General features: G+C 36.9%; 1 protein-coding gene across 7 annotated transcripts in view; it reads left to right on the forward strand.

Moving 5' to 3' along the window:
• PCGF3 (polycomb group ring finger 3) overlaps positions 1–23356 on the forward strand; it is an 88923-nt gene that overhangs the window by 57444 nt on the left and 8123 nt on the right. For 3 of the 7 annotated variants that reach the window (XM_035564210.2, XM_035564212.2, XM_050716530.1), the window contains 8 exons: positions 2908–2950; positions 9771–9888; positions 14179–14275; positions 16265–16320; positions 16863–16973; positions 17432–17520; positions 18759–18896; positions 22418–22498. In XM_035564210.2, the coding sequence (XP_035420103.1) occupies positions 9780–9888; positions 14179–14275; positions 16265–16320; positions 16863–16973; positions 17432–17520; positions 18759–18896; positions 22418–22498 (681 nt within the window). In that variant the 5' untranslated portion in view covers positions 2908–2950; positions 9771–9779. Of the gene's footprint in view, positions 1–1751; positions 1952–2907; positions 2951–9770; positions 9889–14178; positions 14276–16264; positions 16321–16862; positions 16974–17431; positions 17521–18758; positions 18897–22417; positions 22499–23356 lie in introns of those variants that run through there. The other 4 variants (XM_050716529.1, XM_035564211.2, XM_050716531.1 and 1 more) reach the window with 2 other exon arrangements.

Genomic DNA, 23356 nt, shown 5'->3' on the forward strand with positions numbered 1-23356 from the left:
TGACTTGCTAAAGCAAATGCAAGTCTTGAACCATATTTCATCATGCTCAACAAAGATTTGTTTCTAGCAGGTTCTTTAAATAGGGCTTTACAAACACAACACACAGACTTTTGTTGAAGTTTACAATATTTAAAAACTCAACTTGGAAGAATATTTTCTTCTGTTTCTCCATCCTGCTAAACCCAGCACAATGTTCTCATTCCAGTTTATTTGAAATTACTGTTCTAAGTGGCTAATGCACTGTTTGATGTTTGAATAATCAACGTAGTAATCTTGGCAACAGTTGAAACAAATGACTTTTCTATCTGAAGTCATAGGATCTGCAAATGTTCTCTTTACTTTGTCCTTCCATCCCTCCAAAAAAAAAAAAAAAGTGTCCCACATCTGAAGTTGCTTACCTGAGGTAGTAATCTCACCATTTTCCAGAGGACTGAATAAGCTGTGTGAACCGATACAATGGAAGTAGGGCTATGACTACTCCTGTTCTCCTGAAATAAATATCTGACTTGTAAAAGATCTTGTCCTGTGATGGAAAGATTTGCAGAAGTATTAGGTACTTTATATTGAAGTGGTGGGTTTTGTTGGTGGTGTTTTTTTAAATGAAACACATATTTTTTTTCCATTTGCTGCATGACTTTATTCTAGTAAGTTACTTTTAAGTAACTTACCTTGTGGAACAGAGGCTTCTTTGTTCAGGTATTAGTAACTTCTGTGTTTCTAATGCAATCGATTACACTGACGGGCTATTTTTGTGACTTAATCCAAATAGCTGAAGAGGTGCAAATTCTCCGCTCGTATTTCTTCATATATTCGACCTCATGAGAGTGCAACACTACTTCAGTTGCATCATGCTTAGAGCGTGAATTTGTGTATTTTTTTCTGCAGTTTAATTCAACTTGTTGTTTGTCTACTGGGTTTCATCTGTATGCAGATACTAACAAATGTATTGCAGGCTGATATCTAAATTTGAAAATTTTCTTTCCAGTAGTAAGTTTTGGGTCTGTGCAAAGTTCCTTCATTGTAAAGTTTTGCTCTTAGAGCTGTGACTTTCACTTCAATACTGCTACCCTTGTGAATTGAAGTATACCTGCTATTGTTTTCATTCTGCTTCCAGTGCTCTGTAACTTTAGTACCTCTCAGTAATTATTCAGCAAAATTACTAGCGTCTCCCACACGTAGCTGTTTTTCCTGAGGATCCCTCCACCGTGAGCACTATTTTTAATGCTTTTTAATGTAGCAACATTATATTTCAGCAGAAGGAAAAGGAAAAAAAAAGTGTACTTATCCTTTTAGAATAGAATGAGGTTTAAATGGTTTGTAAATCCTTCAGGTGTCCACTTCACTTCTGGATTTGTACCTGGGCAGAGCAACTTCCCGTTTTGCCTTACCGAGCTGAGTGGTACAAACAAGAATTACACTCAGATAATCTGCCACATTATCAAGAGCAGTTTGAACAGTCCTTTAAATAAAATCAGTTTGGAATAGGAGTACTCTCTTCTAACATGTTAGCGTGCAGGATCAGTAGATTGATCCACTTGCCCAGTTCTCAAGAACTCTCTCTCTAAATGAACTGAATTTCCCTGTATTAAGCTTTTATAGTGCATCACTGTCTTCTTGCAACTAGAACATGAAGCATATGGTGGTGATTTAGGACCAACTTGACTGTTGGCATATTTCTCACAACTTAAGTGCTACTTTCTCCTTCCAGCTCAAGTGAAGTGTGACCATGTCCTCCCCCAGCAGCAGTGAGGAATATGCACAACCATCCGTTTTGGAAGACTTTGTTACTCACTGGTTTATGTTGTGATGTGTTCTCAGGCTGGTGGTAAACCTCTGACTGTCTTCAAATTGCCTGCTCTGTTCTCCACATTGTGTTGCAGAAGTACATTTTGTGGCAGGTGCTGCTTTGTTTCTTCTCCCGTTCTTAGGAGTGGTTTTACATCCTGTGAAGGTATTTTTTGTGGGTTCCAATGAAAGAGCATCTGATGCAACTTTGTATCGCTTAGTGCTAATAGTGGAATTTTCTCTGAATGCAGTAAAAGCATTTGACAGTACAATTGCAAAGATACTTTTTTTGCTTTGTATTGGCGTTCTTGCCTAGTACTACCATAAATATTTTGTGTCATGGTATTTGTAATTCCCTTAGCAATATAACAGTAAAATCAGTAACTACAGGCCATGCTTTGATTTGTGGAGCAGGAAGATGGAAGCAGTAGTACTCATTACCTGTCTCTGTAACATCTGAGTATTTCACATGTGAATAAATTTAACTAGAAAAATTGCCTTCTTTTGTCAGGCTGAGATATTTATATGAGATTATCCTCTATCTAGAAAGTGACGCAAAGGTGTTTATATATAATTTTATTTTGGAAAATATCTAGAGATTCTGGAAATAAAAAGTATTTCCTTGACAGTATTTTTGGATTTTACAGATTACTTGTAAATATAGCTTGAAAACTGAGAATAATAATAATCTGTCTGTGGATCTCCAATTCATTTTTTTAACAACAACAAAAAAAGTATTGACTGACCACTATCTAAATAATCCATAAATTGTGGTTATCTCATTTTTGTCATTTTTGAACATAATCTAGTTCTCTTAATTTTTCCATCACATAGTGACAGGTCTGGCTGGATTTTTGAGTTTTCTGTGGTGACTGTGTCCTTTCGTAGGAGACTATTTCATCTTTTCCTTTTGAAATTCCTTTTCAGTCTTTCTAGTTCAGACAGTCTTTCCTCACTTCCTTTTACATAATCAGATACAAATTGTATGCCTCCACCCTGCTGTTATCTTAAATTAATGTAGAAACGTCCAGGTGAATTTGGTGAGCTACGTATTTCTAAGTGGCAGCAGGAATTTGAGGAATTTTGGATGTTAACTTTCAGACTATTTTTCTGTCTTTTCAGGTCTCTGGATGGCAGACTCTGAAAAGAAATGCTGTTTTAAGAGGTATGCCTCAAGTAGGCCAAAACATTCCTGACTAGTTTATATATTAATGATAAGGCCATACTTTGAAGGAGACTCTGCTTATCCTCTCTGCGAGCTTGCATTAATCATAATTTTCAGGACTGAAATCTCTCTGAAAGGTAAAACTTTGTACATGAGCATTCAGCCTTGTCTTGTTGGTGACGCGGCTTTACTTGGAGAGATCTATAATAAACTGCCACATTTTTGCTTGATAGTGGAAAGCTGCCTTAGTAGATGAAATAATTGGATGAACAACACCAGTTGACCGATGTACATGTCCACTGCCAGCATACCCTGACTCTGTGTGTGTGTTTATTTATTCTAATTAGGAATGTAGTCCGGATGCCTTTATAATTGTCTTCATGCATTGCCTCGTGTATGATGTAATACTTACCAGACAGTCAGATGCTGATGGCATTCCATTCCAGCAGTGTGATTATAAATCAATGTTAACTGGAACCAAGATGAAGAAATATAAATCTTTGTCCAAGTGATCATTTTGGCATATTAGTAGGATGTTTGGAACTTTCCGCTTGTGTGCTGTCCATATTCCAGCACTTAAAGATTGCCTCTTCTCTTTCCATTGTAGATAGGCTGTTTCTGAATAATTCATTGTTTTACAGCTGTTAGGAAAGCAGTCTCTTCAAGATTGAATTGGATAGCTCTTCCATTATCTTTCTCATCCATTTCAGAATTCTTTACTAGCAGAGTTCAGGAAAGTAGGCTTTGTTAGTTTTCCTCAATGACAAAGATTGATCCAGCCTAGTCTTTTCAGGGCTTTCTCTTTAAAATTTCTCTAAAACAGGACTTCTTCATTCTTTCAAGGATTGATTCAGTTCTATGAAACTCTAGAAGGTTTCCTGTTTCTTTAAAGCAGTAAGTACACTGTTGATTTGTTTTGTTATGACTCTAAAATAATTCCCAGTGGAAAATACCATATGCATAAAAAATGGCTCTTCAGCTATTGTCTGAGATATTGGTATTCTGAGAAAGTTGAGTTGGTAAATTGAGTAAGGCCACTTTGAGTGCACGGTGGGATTAGAGTCCGGACGTTACTTCCCACCTACACGATCCCATGAATCTTCGTAACCTGCTGAGTTATAACTTCTTTGCATTTTACAATTCCTGTAAAAGCAGGTGAGTTTCAGGTTGATTATTAAGAAGCTTCATTTTGTCAAGAAATGTTTTGTGATTCTAGAACTGATAATTGAAACTTCCTCATTCCAACAACAAGGTCTTGAGGGAAGGAGGATCATGTTTTGACTCTAATTCACTTGTTTGCTAGATGAGAAGTGAGAAACTTTAAAATATTTACCTAATGTCACTGTTCAGTCAGCAGATTAAGAGTCTCATAAAGTTATCTCCACTTCTTTCAGTTTGAGACTGGCTGCTCTAATAGGCTATAATTTAAGCAGGTAACTGTGTAGGAGAACAAATGAAGGCCTATGTCCTACAGATTTTCTTTGCTTGACTTTGACTGGCTTTCTTAAACATAAATTTAAGAAAGATATTTGTAGTCTTCTAACTGCTACAGGGGACTAAGGTTTGCAGTGTTCAACTGTGAAAAAGATTGTTTGGTTCTGAAAATGGTGTTGCAAATTTTCAGATGCTGGTCTGTCCTCCAAAGTTGCATGTTTGCTGTGTGGGTTATTTTGTGTATTATGTTGTTTTGTTTTGTTTTATTTTTTAATATAAGACATCAGACTAGGTGGTGCTTTGGAAAAGTAGACTTATCTTCTCCTCCTGTTATTACTTCAGGATAGAGCTTGTGACTGAACATCAACCTAATTCTTCCACTTTTCTTTTAAGAGCAGCCAGTTTTAGATGGGATTGTGCCAACTTCATTGAGTTTAAATCTGTGTGATTATAACCAGACACCAGTTCCTTGAAGTACGCAAATGAACATCTTGAGTGTATACAAAACAGTAAGAAATTAAGTATACCTATCACATGGGTAGACCAAGGCAGTGTAATTGGGTAATAAATTCATGGGATCGTAGGGTAACTCAGGTTGGAAGAGATACCAGATTATCTAATCCAAATGCTCAAGGCAGGGTAAACTATGAGGTCATACCAGATTGCTTGGGGCTTTATCCAGTTGTCTGAACATTATTATGTTTTGAAGTTGCAGGCTTGCTTGGGAACATGTATTCAGAGATGTTTTTGGATTTTTTATTATTATTTTTAGATTACTTGTTTTGGAATTTCCTGAATTCATATTTATCTCACTTTTTAAAAAAATACTGCCTTCTGGTTGAGGGGTGAGAAGATGAGATTTGTGCAAGATACTACCTGAAGTTCAGATTTGGAGAAATTCATTCCTGTTTTCAAAGGGAAGGTGTTAAAGGAAAAGCTTGGTTCTGTCCAGAAAATAGGTTTGCTACTGGCTAATCTTGGTGGTTCTTAGTCTAACTTTGTGTTTTGGACATTGCATAGTCATGCTGCTTAGTGCCAGTTTTCACTTGCAATGTATGATATTACTAATATGGATTAGCTGTCTGTGCAGAAAGTGTAAAAAGTCTGTGCAGAAGGATGTTACTTCTGTTGGATATGCTTAGAAATCCAGCAGCCAGTAAATGTGCTTTTCCTGCTTTCCTTTATATTATTACATGTTACTATGGTAGAAGAAGCTCTTTGAGATTACTATATAAATAGTCAAGGCAAATGCCGAGACTTCTGAAGAATATTGTGATTCTCAATATACGTTATGTCGCTTTCATGGGAGCCCGCTATTTAAAAAAAAAAAAAAAAAGCCTAACTGGGTTTTCAGTAGCTTGGTTTGGTAAACTCAGTAACTGAGCTGAGATTTGCTAGCTGTAATTGTGTGTTGTAAGACCATACATTTTTAACAAATAGATTGTAACTCATCACTGTGCTTGTCACATTGAAATAACTGGGAGATTCTATAATAATTAAGGTGGAGTTAAGATGACTTAGAAATACGATTTGGGATTTTATTTATGGTATGCTTTTCAATTTTTGCAGTTGTTGTATTTTCTGTTTGCTTCTAATCTTTGGACATGATCCATTTTTTTCTCCACAGAAGTGAACTTCCATGTATATATGGTTATTCCATGTAGATATGGTTACTCAAAGAGTGTGTGTGTGTGTCTGTATATGTATTTGGTGAGAACTTGCCTATCTTACGTGATGAAAGTGACTAACTTTTTTCCAGCAGTGTGCTGTATAGGAACATGGGAATATTGGAGCTCCTCAAGAGCAGATATGTAGTTTAAACAGACTAGTACCCCATATAAGTTGATAGTTGTTAACATATGTCAGGTAGGAACATGCAAGACATCCTGTGCTCTACCTCTATTCACATAGAGTCATAGAATCATAGAATGGCTTGAGTTGGAAGGGACCTTACAGATCATCTAGTTCCACGCGCCCTGCCCTGGACAAGGATGTCACCCACTGGATCAGGTTGCCCAGGGCCCCATCTAGCCTGGTCTCGAACACCTCCAGGGATGGGGCATCCACAGCCTCTCTGGGAAACCTGTTCCAGTGCCTCACCACCCCCTGAGTGAAGAATTTCTTCCTAACATCTAATGTAAATATCCCCTCTTTTAGTTTAAAACCATTCCACCTTGTCCTGTTACTACATGCCCTCATAAGGGCAGAGCAGAGGGGGACAATCACCTCCCCTGATGACATGGAGAGTTTCTTCCGAAATGTTGTGAATAGTAGCTTAGCTTTGTATTTCTTAGTACAAAATTTATCCTGTTTATCCTGCTCAAATGATAATAATTAAAAAAAAAAAGTTGATGGAGTAATTTGTGGTTACGCTATTTACTTTCCTTTGAATACAGAATAGATACTTGATGAATCCGGAATCACTTTGAGTTTTTAATTTTTGCTGTTAAAAATGAGTTTAATTTCTTACATGAGGCTGTAGCTTTAGACCTTCTATCCTTCCATTTGTTCTATATCTATGTCATTAGTTTAGCTTAATTATTTTTTCTCTTTCCCTCAGGGAAGGAATTTGAGTTGTCTTCAAAGTCTAAGTCTCTAAAAATGTAGTCTAACTAAACTGACATTTTTGTAACGCACCATTTTGCTGCTAGTTTCTCCTTTTAACACTGTGTAAGTCCTCCTGCTGTTACAGATTTGAAAAATAAACTGTTTTGAAAAACAAATAAGCATTTTTTTTCCTGACACTAGAGGGCACGAGATACTGGTTAAAGTGAAGTCTGATCCTGACAGCTTGCTTAAAGACGTTAAAAGTTGCATTGCTTATCGGCTGCACTGAAGATTCCATGTCTGTATATGCAGAAGATGCTTTCTTCTCTTGTTTTAGTTGCTGTAAGCTAGCAGTGTGGGCCAGGCCTTCTGGAGAAATCTCTGACTGCAGTTTTTAATCTTGCTTTGAAACTGAAGTAGCTAATGCACTGGAAAAACTTGCTCCCATTCTGTCACTTCTGGCAATAGTTTCCTGTTCCTGTTCTTAATCATCTATTGAGTTTCTTTGAGCCATTCTAGAAAGGTATATGAAACTTTCACAGGTTTGGTTTGCCAGTTAGGCCTTCTCAGGATATTCTGTTGGACATGTATTTTCTCAGTTGCTAAGAAGTGTATGATTTTATTTCTCATTCGGTCAGTGGAGTGTGTTTCATCTTTGCTCTTTTTTTTTTTTCTTCTTCTGCTAAAAATGGCTTTACTACTTCTTTGTAGTCTATTTACCTTCTTTGCTGTGTGCTTTGTTCATTGTTCTCATAATATTATGTCCTATCTGAACTGGTTTCCATTTGATGCATTTTTTTTTCCCTGGTGCTATATCATGTGATGCCTGTTATGGCAATGCAGTGGGGAAAAAATTGTCAAGGTCTTTCAAGAAAATTAATAATTTCTTTGCTTCAGTTTCCACTGTAGTATCTTTGGCACTTATGCTTCATTAAAGGTTAGATTAAATCTTTCAGTCCTGAACATCTCTTTCTGAATTCCTGGCTAGGCAAGTCACTAGCATTGCACTAATATAGCCTCTTCTAAGTATTCCTGTAGCTTGGTTTCTCTTCTGCCTTTCATGAATTATGTTTTCCAAGGTGCTGTCTACATGAGTAGAAGTTCTAAGCTGTCTCCTGAACTCTTCTTAAGAGTGATATATCATAAAAGATATATATATCCTTTTCCTTTAATTTAAGAAATGTAAGTAATTCATGCAGTAGATTCTTTAACTGGATACCTTATGCGCTAACTTGAAAATGTTTAATATGTGTGTGTTTTTCAGATGGTTAGAAGCAAACTTGTAAAATAAGATTTAGAAAAGTAATTCAGTTTCCTAGCACTGATTTTGACCTATCTTTGGGTCTGGGCACTGGGGTTTTCACTTTCATTCTTCTGTAACAGCTGGTCACTGGCTTAATTAAGAAATCTAGATACTTTAAAACAAGTTTGATGTCTGTGTCTTCTTAGCCGTGAGAACTAGAAGTCTTCCTAGTCCTTTTTGTATAGGACATGCAGTTCTGCATGGGCTTGTGGTGGATGTGCTTTTCTATAACTTATAATGAAATATAAAGTACTATTTTATCGCTGGTATAGTTCTGATTCTTATGAAAGTTTGCCTTGTGATAGTTCTTTCTGCTTACTACTACTTAATTAATTTGTCATGTTCTTTTCCTTTGTTTAAGTTAAGGTGATATAACCTTGTTATGACACTTTTGTGAAATATGGGGAAAATGTGTTGCCAAACAAATTCTGAAATGTATTCCAGAGTAAACTAGATGAAAACTAGTATGTGTGAGCCAGGGACAGTCAAGTCATTTTAGTAGAGAACAGTGTAATCAGGTGACATCTGCACAGCAGGAGCCAAATGCAATAGGTTATGAGCATCCTAAAATGGCTTGTGTAATTAACTCTACTGCTGTCAACTTGTGGTAACAGTACAATTTTCTTGTAAATATATTTTGAAAAGGAAAATACAGATACATTTTAAAAGTATCAATGTGCTTCTTCAGGCACAAGTTTTGTTTGCTGTTTTCTCAAAGTAACTGGAGTTGCTGCAAGAGACGTTAAATGAGCGGTTTCATTTCTAACTTTTGATTATTTATTTATTAATTTTTCAATTTAATGATGGTTATGCCAGCCTTTGCTCTGAAGAATGAAAAACTTTCTAGTTAACATTTCTTAGTATGGCAAACTGTAGTTCTCCTAGTGAGACAATTTTGGTTTGTAATATGCTCTCCTATTAACTTGAGTATAAATAAAATGAGATTTCATAAGGTTTACTTTTCAGCTCTGTTAATTGAGATGGCTTCAAAATTATGCTTTAACCATGCTGGCACAAGGCAGATACTTAAGTGTGGTTAAACATACTATGCCAGATCAGTCCCAGTTCTTTTGACTTCTGAATTTAAAAAATGCAAAAATGCTTTCAAATTATTCTGAGAACTTTTGCTCCTCCTTTTTTTTTTTTGATGAAATTTTTCCCATGACTAAACCAAATGTGATTACTTAGATCAACAGAATGGTAGGATTTTATCTCATATCCAAGTCCCGTGGGCAGCAAGGGGCTTATCAATAGCGTATTAGACTGTTGTCTATGCTAGTGAAACTTTAACTTGTAAAACAGTGAAACCTTGACTTGTAAAAACTTCTTGTTTTCACCTTTCATTTCTGTGAAGTTCTTTCAAAGTTAGTGCTACCATCATGTGCACACGCACGTTTGTGTATATATATACAGCGTATGAGAGCCTTTAGCTGTGTAAACATATATTTAAGGTGAATTCTAGTTAATCATTTATGCCCAAACTACTTTTACCTCATCATTACAGCTATGTTACTGTATGATATGTCTTTTCTGCAGACACCAAAGATGCTAACAAGAAAGATTAAGCTTTGGGACATTAATGCCCACATAACCTGTCGCCTGTGCAATGGATACCTGATTGATGCTACCACTGTTACAGAATGCTTACATACGTGTAAGTAGGAGTATAATTAAGTTAAAGATTTTTTTTATTTGATGTGCAATGTGATGTAATGATTTTTAGTTGAAATTCAAAAATCTATTATGCATCAGCTAAAACAATGCATGCTTTGCTAGACACTGTCTTTTAACAAAATGATGTTTTTAACGAAACAAGTGAAGAGAACACTAAAACTGTACTGCCCAAACTTGAAGCTGTAGATAACTGGTAACGTATGTATTCAAAAATGCAGTTTATTTTCCTCTTAAAGGAATGTGGTATGCCTGTTTATTTCTTCTGTGACAGTTGACCCAGCATATGTTCTCCACCTGGAGCCTGCCAGATGTCTCTTGCTCTTCTGTCTTTATGCAGAAAGCAACCATATTCGATGAAGAATAAGTATATTGTATTGTACCCTAACAGTAAGCATTTGTTCCAGAATATTTTGAGATTTGTTATGTTGCTCTGTGAATTTCCAGTTTCAGATCAATGCATTATGCCCTTGAACCTCACAAAGCCTTAGACTTCAATAAAACAATAACAATAACTACAAAACCACCTTCACTTGAAGTTATAAATCCTTCTCAGTATCTTTGTTGCTAATTTATATATAAGTGTGTGTGTGTGTGTGTATATATATATATATATAAGTATAAGTATATACTTATATAAGTATATAAGGATAATACGGTTTGAAATAGTGATGGAAACTTGCATATGAGCAGAGTTCCAACTAAAGGTCTGAAAAGAATCAATAAAAATCATTACCGCTGAGGAGGAGCCATGGGACCCACTTAGTCCAAAGTGCCAATTCAAGAATTGTTCTCTGTCTTAAATCAGTTCTGATTCTCAGCTTCCTTTGCCAAGATAGGTGTCAGCTGAGGAATTAATCTTCAGTCCAGAAGACCTGTGCTAGTGGCATTCGATATCTTCTGTATTAGCCACAATCATTGCTTTACTTTACATTACAGGGTTTACCAAAAGTATTTTTCCTAGCTGTGTCTTCAGAATCCCTGCAGTTTACCAACATGTTCTTGTAAGCCGGGCCATTCTGTTTGTCCAGTTTTATTTATTGGGAGCTTAGAACATCATTTGTTTTGTTTATGTTTATCTGCATTAATCTATTAAAGAGTACTTGCTATGCAACTTCTTACATCACATGCATTTTACAATGCTTCTGTCACCATATTTTATTCTGATAAAACTAGTATGTTGTTCAAATAGCTTCATCGCCCATGGCCCTGTGCTTTTTCAGAAGGGAATTATTTGATGGCAGTGGCTTTGTCTCCACAAAATGAAAATTTTTATTTCTGTTGACTTATATGCCACTTAAAATTTCATACAAAGGGGAAATAGGATACTCGTGACTTGTCTAATATTACATTTTCCATTGTATTTCATTTCTAAGTTCTGCTCATCAGTTTTAATGAGTCTGCTATTCTTGTCACGCTTCCATGACATTTTGGTTATTCTCCTGTCCCTTCAGTTCGTGTTTCACATCTTAATTTCTATAGTGCTTATTCTGGAGAGTAGGGGAGACAATTGGATCCTTAACCTAGACTTTTCTTTAATTTTTGTCCCAAAGTCTTCACTGCTGCTATCAACAGGATATTACGTATAAAAACAACATTATAACAAGTCATTTGTCTAACTCAGAGCTAGAGGGTCATATTTTGTCGTTCTTCTAATAATACAAGAAACAAGCTCTCCAATCTGTTCACATCAGCTACACCATTTATTACATTCACTTATGAAGTAAGTTTTTATTAATGCACAGTATTTTCTTCAAAATCCAAGGAATGCCTTCTGCTTGTTCCTACTGCTTTTTTTCCCCCCATTTGTGGCTTGTCCCTCTCTTTTTTGTTTATATTTTCAGAGTACTAATTCTGTATGTATTGTGTAGAATTAGAATTTTTTGAGAGGAGGCACAGCCCTGGATTAAAAACAAACAGGCAAAAAACACTTTATACAATGTTGGTATTGTTTGTGTTTTGTTTGTCTGTTAATGCTAGCAATATATGTTCCTGAAAAAGCATACTTGGAAAATCTGTCCTGAAAAAGTGTCCTGTCTGTTGAAATAATGAATTTTCTGCTGAATTACAATACCTTGTAATTTGCTATGTTTCTACTCATAACTGTGCAGTTACTGTTTTATTGGTTTTTTTTGTATTTCTCTAACGTCCTGCCCTTCAGACATTCAGAGATTCTTCACATAAGTTGTAAATGTAGTTCTTGAGGCCTGTTGTGAGAATAATTTGGAGGGAAAACAAACTTTTTTTCAGTCTCTTTTATACTTTGTTTCTTTGCTGTAGCTCTTACTTGTTGGTGACAGGCACGCCTATAATTCAGTAGGCAAAAACTTCAGTAGTAGTAACTCACTGTTAAATCTTTTCTACTCTACGTCTGTTTCTTGACTAGAGTTTCTAGGCTGCCAGATATATAGAGGTCTAGTTAAACTTTTATATTTGTAGTTTGATATTAATTAGTCTTTATACGTAAAAGCTGCTATGAAATAAGAAATATAAAAGTTATTATTCCTGGGGGTTCATGAAAAAGACAAACTGTATTTCTTGAAATAGGTGTAGAAATGTAAATTCTCAAGAGGAGTGAAGCTGTACAGATAGATAAATAGTGAGGATTCAGCCTGCCTATTCATTTTCTAATGAATGTTCATAGATATGCTTAAGTGTACTGCAGAAGTAACCAGAAAATGTACAGCTCAGTTCAGGGCTACAATTAGTGCCCAAGTATCTTGATAAATGGAGATCGGATACTTTGTAAAGCCCACTTAATGGAAAAAACTCTAGTAAAACTGTTGTTTCAGACCCTGGAATAGTTTCCATATTAGCTGTCCAATATCCTTGGGAATTCCAGTTTCAAGAGAGTTTATTAATACCAACTTGATGCTGAGGGGAGGAAAAAAAGAACGAGCCTAGACAACTGCAGCACCCTCTGCAAGCTATCTAGTTGTATTTATTTGGATGCTGTGCATAGACTAATAAGCCTGCCAGAACCTGAGCTGATTTGTAGTGAGTTCAGCTTAGAAGGGATTGGTGTATATATCATCCACGCTGGAAGAGTAGCCAAAATGGGAAGTTGTTGAAGATATGTGAGGTTCTGTTTTCACTGACTTGGTAACATCAGGGTATAGCTTCACTCTTGCAAACAGAACTTTTGCTGTGGCATTCCACTGCAACAGACTGCCATGCATTCAAGATCCATGCTTTGTGCGCAAAGCTACGGGGCTTGTCCCAGCCATAACCTCTACCAACAACAGTACTGTCACTGGTACCGTGTAAGTACAATGCGGAGTACAGTCCGGATGCTTGCATTGCTGCTGAATAATTTTCCTGATATTGATAGAGGTTTTTTTCAAATGTACCATCATCATGTCTGAGAGGTAGATGGCACTGTAGTTACAGGAATTCTTTCATTTTGTGTGTTAAGAATGAATGCATTAATACCAAAATTAAATGAACTGCTGCTGTCTGAGGAAGAAGAATTTCACTTTTTTTCCTCTACGTTTTTGAATTTGAGATTATTTAGGACTTCAAGTGAAATCACGTAGTGATGTGTATAATCTGTATTGTTTCTTAGTAAATAAATAGTTGATTTTGAATCAGATGTGAATAAGTGTGTATATGCAGCTGGAAAATGTTCCAAAAAGTGTACAGCTCTACGTGTGACTGCTATAGCAGGTTTTGTTAACACTTTTTACAAATACTGAAGATCTGTCCCTATGGAATTATTTTTTCTGATGGAAGTTTAACTGTCAAGTACCCTGTGAAAATTAGAAATGAAATATTACCTGGTTATCCAGTTTTGGAATGTTTTCTGTTCTTTTAAAAAATAATAAAATATACGAATGATTTCTTTGTCCTAGGTTCATTTCCACAGTACACTTCTGTTATGTGGCTATGGTTAAAGCAACTTGGCTTAGTACCTTAGTATGGTATACAATGCCTATAGTATCATCCATGCAAGCTGGATGCTGGAAACTGGTGTGCTAGAAACTGTTGTTCTAGTAAATTCCAAAATGGGATTGTGTGTTGCATGCTATATTATACAGACTCTGGCTATGTACAGGTGCCTTAATTCTAGTGCATCACTTTTCTGTATCAAGAGCACTTGTGAAAAATGTTGGAAACTCTGTTCTGTTTGGTTAGATACGCTTGCACAATGTAAAAAATTACTCTTGTGTATATCTCAGTAACAAGCATTTCTGTGACCATATGAAAAGAAACATTTTTGTTTTTTATTATGCTTGTTTTATTTCTTTTTAATTACGGATGTCCTTGTTACCAGTCTGTAGAAGCTGCCTAGTGAAATATTTGGAGGAAAACAACACCTGTCCGACTTGTAGAATTGTTATACATCAGAGTCACCCATTGCAGTATATTGGGTAGGTATGAAAGCAAAAATGCAACTAATTTCACTCTAGATTGTTTTAACCTCTCTAATACAGCACAGCTTTTTCTTAAATTTTCTTAATTGCTGATCAGAATGCTATGCATTTAAGCGGAAGGTTGAACATGATTATATGAGGAGATAACAGGATCAAACTTTGCTATGAATTTGCAATTTCTTAACATCTGTTAGCATTTTTAAATCTTAATATGCGAAGTATGCACTTTACTGTTTAAATTTTGAGAAGTTTTAATGACTCATAAAAGTTACATAAATGAAACATTTGTAGAAATTGTTTTACTAAATCATCAAAACCGTTAGTCCCCGTTGAATAGTTATTTTCAGTGTCAGATGTTATATGATAAGCTCATGTTGAGTATCATCAGTGTATGCTTTGAAGGATGAAGTAGGTACCGATAGGCAGGAAGGAACAAGTAACACCCAAGACAGCAGTTTTGTCTACTGTAAAGCTACAGGAATACACCAGTGCCTTGATTCAGAAGATTGTTTTCCATGTCAAAAGGGGCCAGGAAGCAGAGCATCAAATTGAGAACAGCTAGAAAGGAATTCAGCAGTTGGTTTTTAGTCATTGAATGCACTTCAAAGGAAGTATCTTGCTTGCAATAATTATAAAGTACTGCCCCTTCAAGACTACAACAGCCTTTGCTTTGCCTACTTTTGGTTTTACTTATTTACGGTAGTCAAGAGTTTCACAATAGGTCTTAGAATGTAGACTTGAACGCCTGTTTATCCCTCTCAGTCTGGGGAATACATAAACCAAACATCTTCTATTTGATAAATCTGAATGATGTTAAATTCTCACCTTTAATCTCATAGTAATGGCAGATTTACTCATTTATGTTGAAATATTTTTGGAGACGTTCCTGTAAATCCATATGTGACACTTGAAAATCTGAGCCAGTGCAAATGGGGTTGCTATTGCTTGAAATGACATGAATTTTAGAATTAATAATGTTTTGATTCTTCATGTAGTGCTACTTCAAGAGGTTTATAATCATCCATTACAGTCTTTGAATTGTTGCCATTTCTGTAATTGTTCCCTGGTCTCCACTGCTGTGAAGTGCACGTCAGGTGATGAGAAACCTGAGACTACTCGTGTAAGCCTGTTCTCTTATTTAAGTCAGATCCAGGATTTCATACTGCAGGCTCTAATGAAGGAATGACCTTGCAGCAGCTGAGACATATTTATACTGTTTCTGACTTTATTTATGGATTGGAATTTAGGATAATAGTACATTTCTTTCAGACAGTGACTGACTTTAGAATAATCTAGAAATTGCAGGCAAATTGTAGATGAAGTTTGGTTTAAAACAGAGCTTTGTTTTTGTGAGCTGGGAATTAAAGTTTAGAAACTTAAACAGTCCTGCTGCCCTTCCAGTTCTGCCATGTGTGGGTTCATTATGCTTGTTTTGTTTGGGGCACATTACCTTATATGGGCTTCTGAGCTACATAATGTTGCTCATAAATAAAATGTTGGCTTAAGAGCAAACTCAAATTTCTTCATGTTGTTGGGTGGGTTTTTTTTGTGTGTTTGTGCTGTTTTCTTTCATATTTTTTCCCTGTAACAGGGAAAAGTCCTGTACAGATAACTAAATTACTAAGGAATGTGAAAGATGAATCTGTAGAGATAAGAAACATACTAGCTTTGGTTCTTTTGCAGTAACAAGGTTTTTACGTCAAAGTTGTCAAGGAATTTTGAGATTATTAGTGACAACATGAGCCTTGTTGCAGGAGGGGAAGAAGCCGCTTCTTCCCCTAATTTCCCTTTGCTTTTTTTCTTAGCCTGTATTTTATCCTAATTTCTTTCTAGGTACTGTCCTCTCTTGTTTGATATAAATATTGACTTTAGAAATGAAATTCTTCTTTAACAAATTTAGAGCTTTTAGATCAATTTAGTACTGGAATTTGTTTAACAGATGTGTTTTGAATGTTTTGATTTTTTTTCCTTTTTTTCCCTTGATAGTCATGACAGAACAATGCAAGATATTGTTTACAAACTTGTGCCAGGCCTCCAAGAAGGTAAGTTGCACTTTCATAATCCTCTTTGAGACTGGATCTGTACAACAAAACAAGTACTTTATAGTAACTGCTGTGTATTTTTTTGTTGTTGATGTTGCATGTGACTTTCATTTAAATAGAATATCTTAATCTATTTAAGCTGAAGAAAATGAATTTCTTAGATGTTGATAAGCAAGCTTAAATAGATTTTATAAAATTAATTCTATCATAGTGAAAATCAGAACTATAAATAAAAATTCAAAAACAGTGGTTTGACTGAAATATTGTGAGAGGGATTCAGAATAAGGCATAGTATTTAAAATCATCTCAGTTCAATAGAAATGTTATAATAGTAGACGTGTGGATGACTTTGTAGTATTCTAACTCTGAAAAATAAGATTGGGCACGACTTGATGCAGTAACAAAGATGTAGAATTAAGTGCTGACAATACCACTACCTGATGGCAAGCCTGTTCCACTTACAAGAGAAGGGATTTGGAATAATTTCATAAATGTTGCATTAGAACTTTATTACAGGGTTTAATATTTGCAATTTTTAACAGCGGAAATGAAGAAACAAAGGGAGTTCTATCACAAACTGGGCATGGAAGTTCCAGGGGATATCAAAGGGGAGACATGTTCTGCAAAACAACATCTAGATTCCCATCGGAATGGTAAACAGTCTTTTATTTATTACATCTTAGGTGGGGGACTGCTCATAACTGTCAAGCAGACAGGTCAAAAGTATGTGTCTCGTTGGTTTATAACAATCAGAATTGCTTCATAGTGGTGTACAATAGGCATGCAGGATTGTTTTGTCCCTTAGTTGTTCACATGATCTTTCTTTTTAGCATAAGCACTCTTGGTGAAGGAAATCTCCGTAATAGTGCCCACAAGGGGACTCTGTGAAACTACTCAGCTTCTGCACTGCTAGCAGTTCAGCTGAAGGCTGTGCTGTATGCTAGTTCCTTTCTTTCATGTGTGGGGCTGTCAGCAGGCAGTGCTGAAGCAAGTTAGCACTGCTGGGAAGTTTATTCTATATAACAGTCCTGAACCCTGCTCTTTGAATTGTATTGTCATTGAAAGGTGCTGCTGTTGAGTGATATCCTACATATCTACTTTCTTATCTAAGGTGAAACTAAAACAGATGAAAATTCAAACAAAGAAACTTCTGAGGAAAAACAGGAAGAGGATAATGACTACCACCGAAGTGATGAACAGGTGGGATCATAGGGCATGTTTTATTTTTATCTGGTATTTTACCTTTACTGCTTCAAGTCAACAAAGAAAACTAACTTTTAAGATATTTTTTCTGTTATCTGCTTTAAAAAAAAAAATGCAGTGTTGCATTATGCTTTTGTGTAACCATAAGTTAATCCTTGGGTTTTGGCAGGAATGGAGAGTATTTTAAAGACGCTTTCATAAAATGTGTTATTCCTGTTTGTTTTTTTTGAGTTTCAAACTACTCTTTGGCTTTTGGTTTAACATAGATTCAGGTTATTTGGGTCCTGTTCTGAATGGATGTATCCAAGTGTTATTTTGGTACATTGAACTGAATGTATATCAATAGTTATGAATAAAAGCTCGTGCACTTTCACTTAATACTTATTTCGTTTTAAATCTCCCATATTTTAGACAGTGTTAGCACTATATCATAAAAATAGTATGAAAGCCAGAATATCCACCATTAATTTTTAAATACAACACATGTTTGAGAGTGAAATGTCCTGCTGGGATAAACAGTCCTTCCCTTTTATATTTTCCTATTATGTGTGTCCAGAGTAAATTTAACTTGGATTAATTTTGTTTTCAATTATAAACCATGAGTACTTTCAAAGGGATTGTTCCTAGTTCTAGATCCTCTTAGTGCATAAAGTGAATCATCACAAAGAGTTTAGACAAAGTAACACATAGCTGGATGAGAAGAGAAGTGAAATTGAAGCATAGAAACTGAAGAGACTTTTTTTTGCAGCTAATCTTCAGAATTTTGTCTGTTAGATCCTTTATACCTATTCTTTTTTTAACATTATATTCACTTTTCCACATGCATTACATTTTTTTTAAACTGGGTTTAGCAGTTGCAATAAAGGCAAGGCGTTACAGTAGAAGACATTATTAATAATTGGCAATAGTTCTCTTATATTTCATACTTTATTGTGATGTACGGTCCTTGCCTGCTGGTTTGGGAATTTGGACTGGAGCATCCTTTTTTCAACATTAAAAGTTCTTCCTAGAAGTTTTTTTTTTTGAGATCCTTTTTTGGTTGGAGCAGTGTTTCACTAAACTGATGAAATTTTAGCAAATGTGTTCATCAGTTGGAATGCATGCATTTCAGTTTAAGGAATATTAGTACTCTAAATTTTCACCTTTTTGCATTAATGTAAACTGCATATGGAATACATAATGAGAACTGCAGAAAATTGATCCAGCCTGCCCTGACTGCTTCCTTTTTCCTGAAGGTGAGCATCTGCTTGGAATGCAATAGCAGCAAATTGCGTGGATTGAAACGAAAATGGATCCGCTGTTCAGCACAAGCAACTGTCCTGCATCTAAAGAAGTTCATTGCCAAAAAACTTAATCTTTCTTCTTTTAATGAGGTAATATTTTAATTTCTAAAAATGATTTTGCAGATAAAAGTCCGATGGAAAGTGTGGGGTCATTCTTTTGCAAAGCAATGTCAGTTTTTATTTGCAGAAAATAAAAACATTGAGCAGTTCTTAAATTATATGTTATGCAGTCATTTTCTTGTCCTTTGTAAGCTAAGGGAATTAATTTAAACAATTACATTATTTTTCTTCAGATGAATTTTTTTTCTACTTTCAAGTTACAATTTATAGTCTTTCTTACCTTAAGTTTTCCTTCTTCCTCTTTCACGTTGTAATGTTACAATTAAATGTAGCTATTTTTTCTTGGGCTTATCCTGCACTTGTATGTTTTTTTTTTTTAACGTGCTGGACGGCTATACTCCACTGCAACTGCTCTCTCACTCCCTCTTCTCAAAGGAAAAGGGGGAGAAAATATGAGGGAAGGGGCTTAAGGGTGGAGATAAGGACAGGGAGATCACTTAACAATTATCATCACAGGCAAAACAGAATCAACATAGGGAGTGTAATATAATTTATTGCCTATTACTAACAGAATACAACGAGAACTAAATGCAAACTAGAAACACCTTCTCCCCATCCACCCTCTTCTGCCTTCTCTCTCTGAGGGGCACAGAGGAACAGGGAATGGGGGCTGCAGTCAGTCCCTGACGCTTTGTCTCCGCTGCTCCCTCTCGGTCCCTCCCTGCCCCTGCTCCCCGTGGGGTCCCTCCCACGGGATGCCGTCCTGCCCAAACTGAGCCTGCGGGGGCTGCCCACAGGCAGCAGCTCCTCAAGACCTGCTCCCACACGGCTCCGTACCGCGGGGTCCATCCATCCCCCAGGAGCAAACTGCTCCAGCACGGGTCCCCCACGGGTGGGCGGCAGCTCCCCCCAGACCCCCTGCTCCTGCTGCGGGGGCTCCTCTCCACGGGCTGCAGCTCCGGCCCGGGGCCTGCTCCTGCGGGGGCTCTCCATGGGCCGCAGCCTCCTCCAGGCCACATCCACCTGCTCCAGCGGGGGCTCCTCCACGGGGGGGCTGCAGCGTGGAGATCTGCTCCGTGTGGGACCCGTGGGCTGCAGGGGGACAGCCTGCTCCACCAGGGGCCTCTCCCTGCACAGGCCGCAGGGGAACTGCTGCTGCCTGCCTGGAGCACCTCCTGCCCTCCTGCTGCACTCACCTGGGGGCCTGCAGGGCTGTTCTCACTCCCCTCTCCCAGCTGCTGTTGCGCAGCAGTTTTTTCCCTTCCTTAAATCTGCTCTCCCAGAGGCGCAACCAGCGTCGCTCCCTGGCTCAGCTCTGGCCAGCAGCAGGTCCCTTTTGGAGCTGTCTGGAGCTGGCTCTGCTCTGACATGGGGCAGCTGCTGGGCTCTGCTCACAGAGGCCACACTTACAGCCCCTCTGCTACCAAACCCTTGCCATATAAACTGGTGTCCACCTTAAGGGAAAGCAGCATGAATATTTTTTTTTCCTCTGTGCTATCAGTGAATTTCACCCTGAAGTCTTGCTGCCTATCGTAAGCAGTGTTATCAGATACCTACTTTACCCTTCCTTTGCAGACAGTACTTGGAATCATGGGAAGAACTTGTGGTGAAAGATACAGAAAGAAAGACAACTTTTTATAGTTCTCCCATTTCATATTCCAAATTACACTTAAGGCAGACATAGGAATGCAGTCTGTATTTACTACTTCGTTGAGTCTTGTTCACAGTGTCTTTGCATCTCAAGCATCTGCTTTCTGGTCCAAAGTGTCAACGCCTTTGCTCAAACCTCAAGATCTGGTTTGCATCTGTATCATTCTTCCTTCCTAGCTTCTCTATACTTTGGAGTACTGTCTTTTGGTTGGAGTACATCCCCAAACTCAGCTAAGCTTCCTGAAACAAAACTGTAACATCTGCTGTCTCAACCTCTTCTGTTGACTTCTGGCTGTAGACCAGCAGCGGCATATGTTCCATCATTGATCAGAAGTGTTTTTCTTTAAATGAGACATTTTTTTTTTCAGGTGAATCTTTGATTTTGTGTTCAAGCCCTCTGTTCTATTCCACCAGTCTGATTTACTAACTTACGATCTTTCTTACCAACTTCAAAGAGTACCTTTTTATTCTTTATCTATCCCTCCCACTTTCTTAAAGGGTACATAAATTGTGGTGCAATCACTGTACCAGTGTCAAATAATGGGTTCATGGTAGAAGGCTTTAAGCTTGTGGGAACTTGATTGCTTGCTGTAGACTATTCAAGGTTTGAGTTATTGCTAGTTAGCTAAGCAATGTCAATGGACTGCACGTATGTTCAGATTTTTCTGGGTTGTGTGGTAGAGTGTAGTTAATATATGCAACCTTGGTAGAACTTAAAATTTTCATGCATGTTTCCTGCCTTAGTTCACATTCAGCTATTGCAGTTGAGCTGGTTATTAGTTATATTGTTGCCCTTTTAAAAAGGGCTGGGTCTGTGCCCAGTGCATTGGAGCTGTTAAGCACACTGAGTCAAGGTCTGCTGATCAACCGTTATCCCAAATCAGACAAAATTGGGTGCCAGGCGATAATTCACAAAGCAAGCACACCCAGAGTTGGGTGCCAGGCCTTTTATACAGTTTAAAAGGTATGGATAGAAGCACTCATTGGTTGCTTTTGGTTCCATCACTTACTCAGTAACATACGTGCTCGAGTTCTGTGCCAGTTTATTAACCTAAGGCTGGTTGTCCATTATGTCAGATTGCCACCCAGGGGTGTGCATTTTATTATGCTAATGAAGCATAGGTTACCTAGAGCATCCTTGTCTCTTCTTTTGTGCTTACATTAGTACATACTTATGATTATACAGTTATAAGTCTTTGTCCGTGCATTGTTTCGAAGTAACTTTTTGTCCTGAGCTGACTACAATATGTTTTTATGTTTATATCCTTACTGTTTCTAGTGTCGAGACCTTTCAATGCTGAGGCAGAAAAGTAAAAACAACTCATTTTAACAACTTATTATAAACAACTGAGTATCTGCAAAAGTAAAAAACAAAACAAAAAAAAAAACCACCAACAGACAGAATAAACAAACAAAAAACCTACCACCAAAAAAACCCCACAAATATAGTATATGAGAGAGTGGCAGACAGTTTTTAAAAAATACAGCCTTATTGCAGAAAGCCATCTGTCTGGTGTTTATGTAAATTTTTTTCATAATGTGGTAAATAATAAAGCTCTCCTTGAGACTTGTGGATTCTGTCTTCATCATTTAATCAGGCGTTCTCAAAAGCATATAAGGCTTTTAGGAGACGGCATTAGTGTTGCTTGGGAAGCTAAATCAAACAATTATGTCCAGCTCATGCAAGATATTTGAGATAGGTACAGTCTTTCAGCACTTTATATTGAGAAAAGACACTGTTTTCTTTCCTTATGCAATTTTTATTTGCAGAAAAATTGTAAGATGAATGGTTCCACTGTCTTTGGAGAAAAAAACAATGCCTAACATTTGTAGTATTATCTGAAATATTTTGTTTCATGTACAGTGTCCTAACAAATTAACTGTCTTCTTTGTTTTGCCAGCTGGACATATTATGCAATGAAGAGATTCTTGGCAAGGACCACACACTCAAGTTTGTAGTTGTTACTAGATGGAGATTTAAGGTATGACACAGTGGTTCCAAGTAAATCATGGAGTGGCTAGATTAAAAAAAAAAAAAAGTTATAAAATGTGTCATTTGGAACTATACTGCAGTAACTATAAACTCAATAAAAAGATACTTCAATAGATACCTAATACAACATTCTTAAACAGTAACTATTAATTTTGTTTCAAAGAAAATGAAGCAAAAGGGAATTAAATATACATTGCAAGGAGAAAGGGTATATTACATCAACTGTCAAATTGTGATCAACTCAGGGAAAGGAAGTAGAAGCCACAAGAAAGTATTATTTTTAGCTGTATCAGGTAAAAACTGGTTTTACTTTGTGTAGGTGGGGAAATAGATTGTGATGCAGGCAAGGCAGAAATTTTCAACACAGTTCTCTTCTCTAGCTCAAGAAGGCTGATTTACTTCTCAAGGAGAGGGAGTAATTGCAGTGCTTGTCTGCATTAGTTAAGGAGAATTCCAGCAGTATTTAGTAGGCATAAACATGGCTTGTTAAGTGAGTACATCTTTGACTTGCTGATTGTGGTTTCTCTTAACAACCCCCTTGCAGCTGAATAATAAAGTGGAACATTCATTTTGAGTGTTAGTTATCACAATAATGGCAACTCAAGTGAAATGGGTATAAGAATGAATTGCAAGGCTGAACACTTAGGAGTTGAGTCACACCTCCAGAGTCAGTGTATGTGTATTTGAAGCTATTTGAATGAGGAGTTGGTATTCGTAATGGACAAACAACAACACCTAAACTGACAGTGTACACTGAGATAGGACCTAGTAACTTTGGATGCACATCTGGAAGAGGTGTAAGCGAGAGTAGGGAATTGTTTTCCTGTCTTTGTGCAGAAAAACAATT

The sequence above is a fragment of the Cygnus atratus genome, chromosome Z, assembly GCF_013377495.2.
Source record: "Cygnus atratus isolate AKBS03 ecotype Queensland, Australia chromosome Z, CAtr_DNAZoo_HiC_assembly, whole genome shotgun sequence".
NCBI classification, from domain to species: domain Eukaryota; kingdom Metazoa; phylum Chordata; class Aves; order Anseriformes; family Anatidae; genus Cygnus; species Cygnus atratus.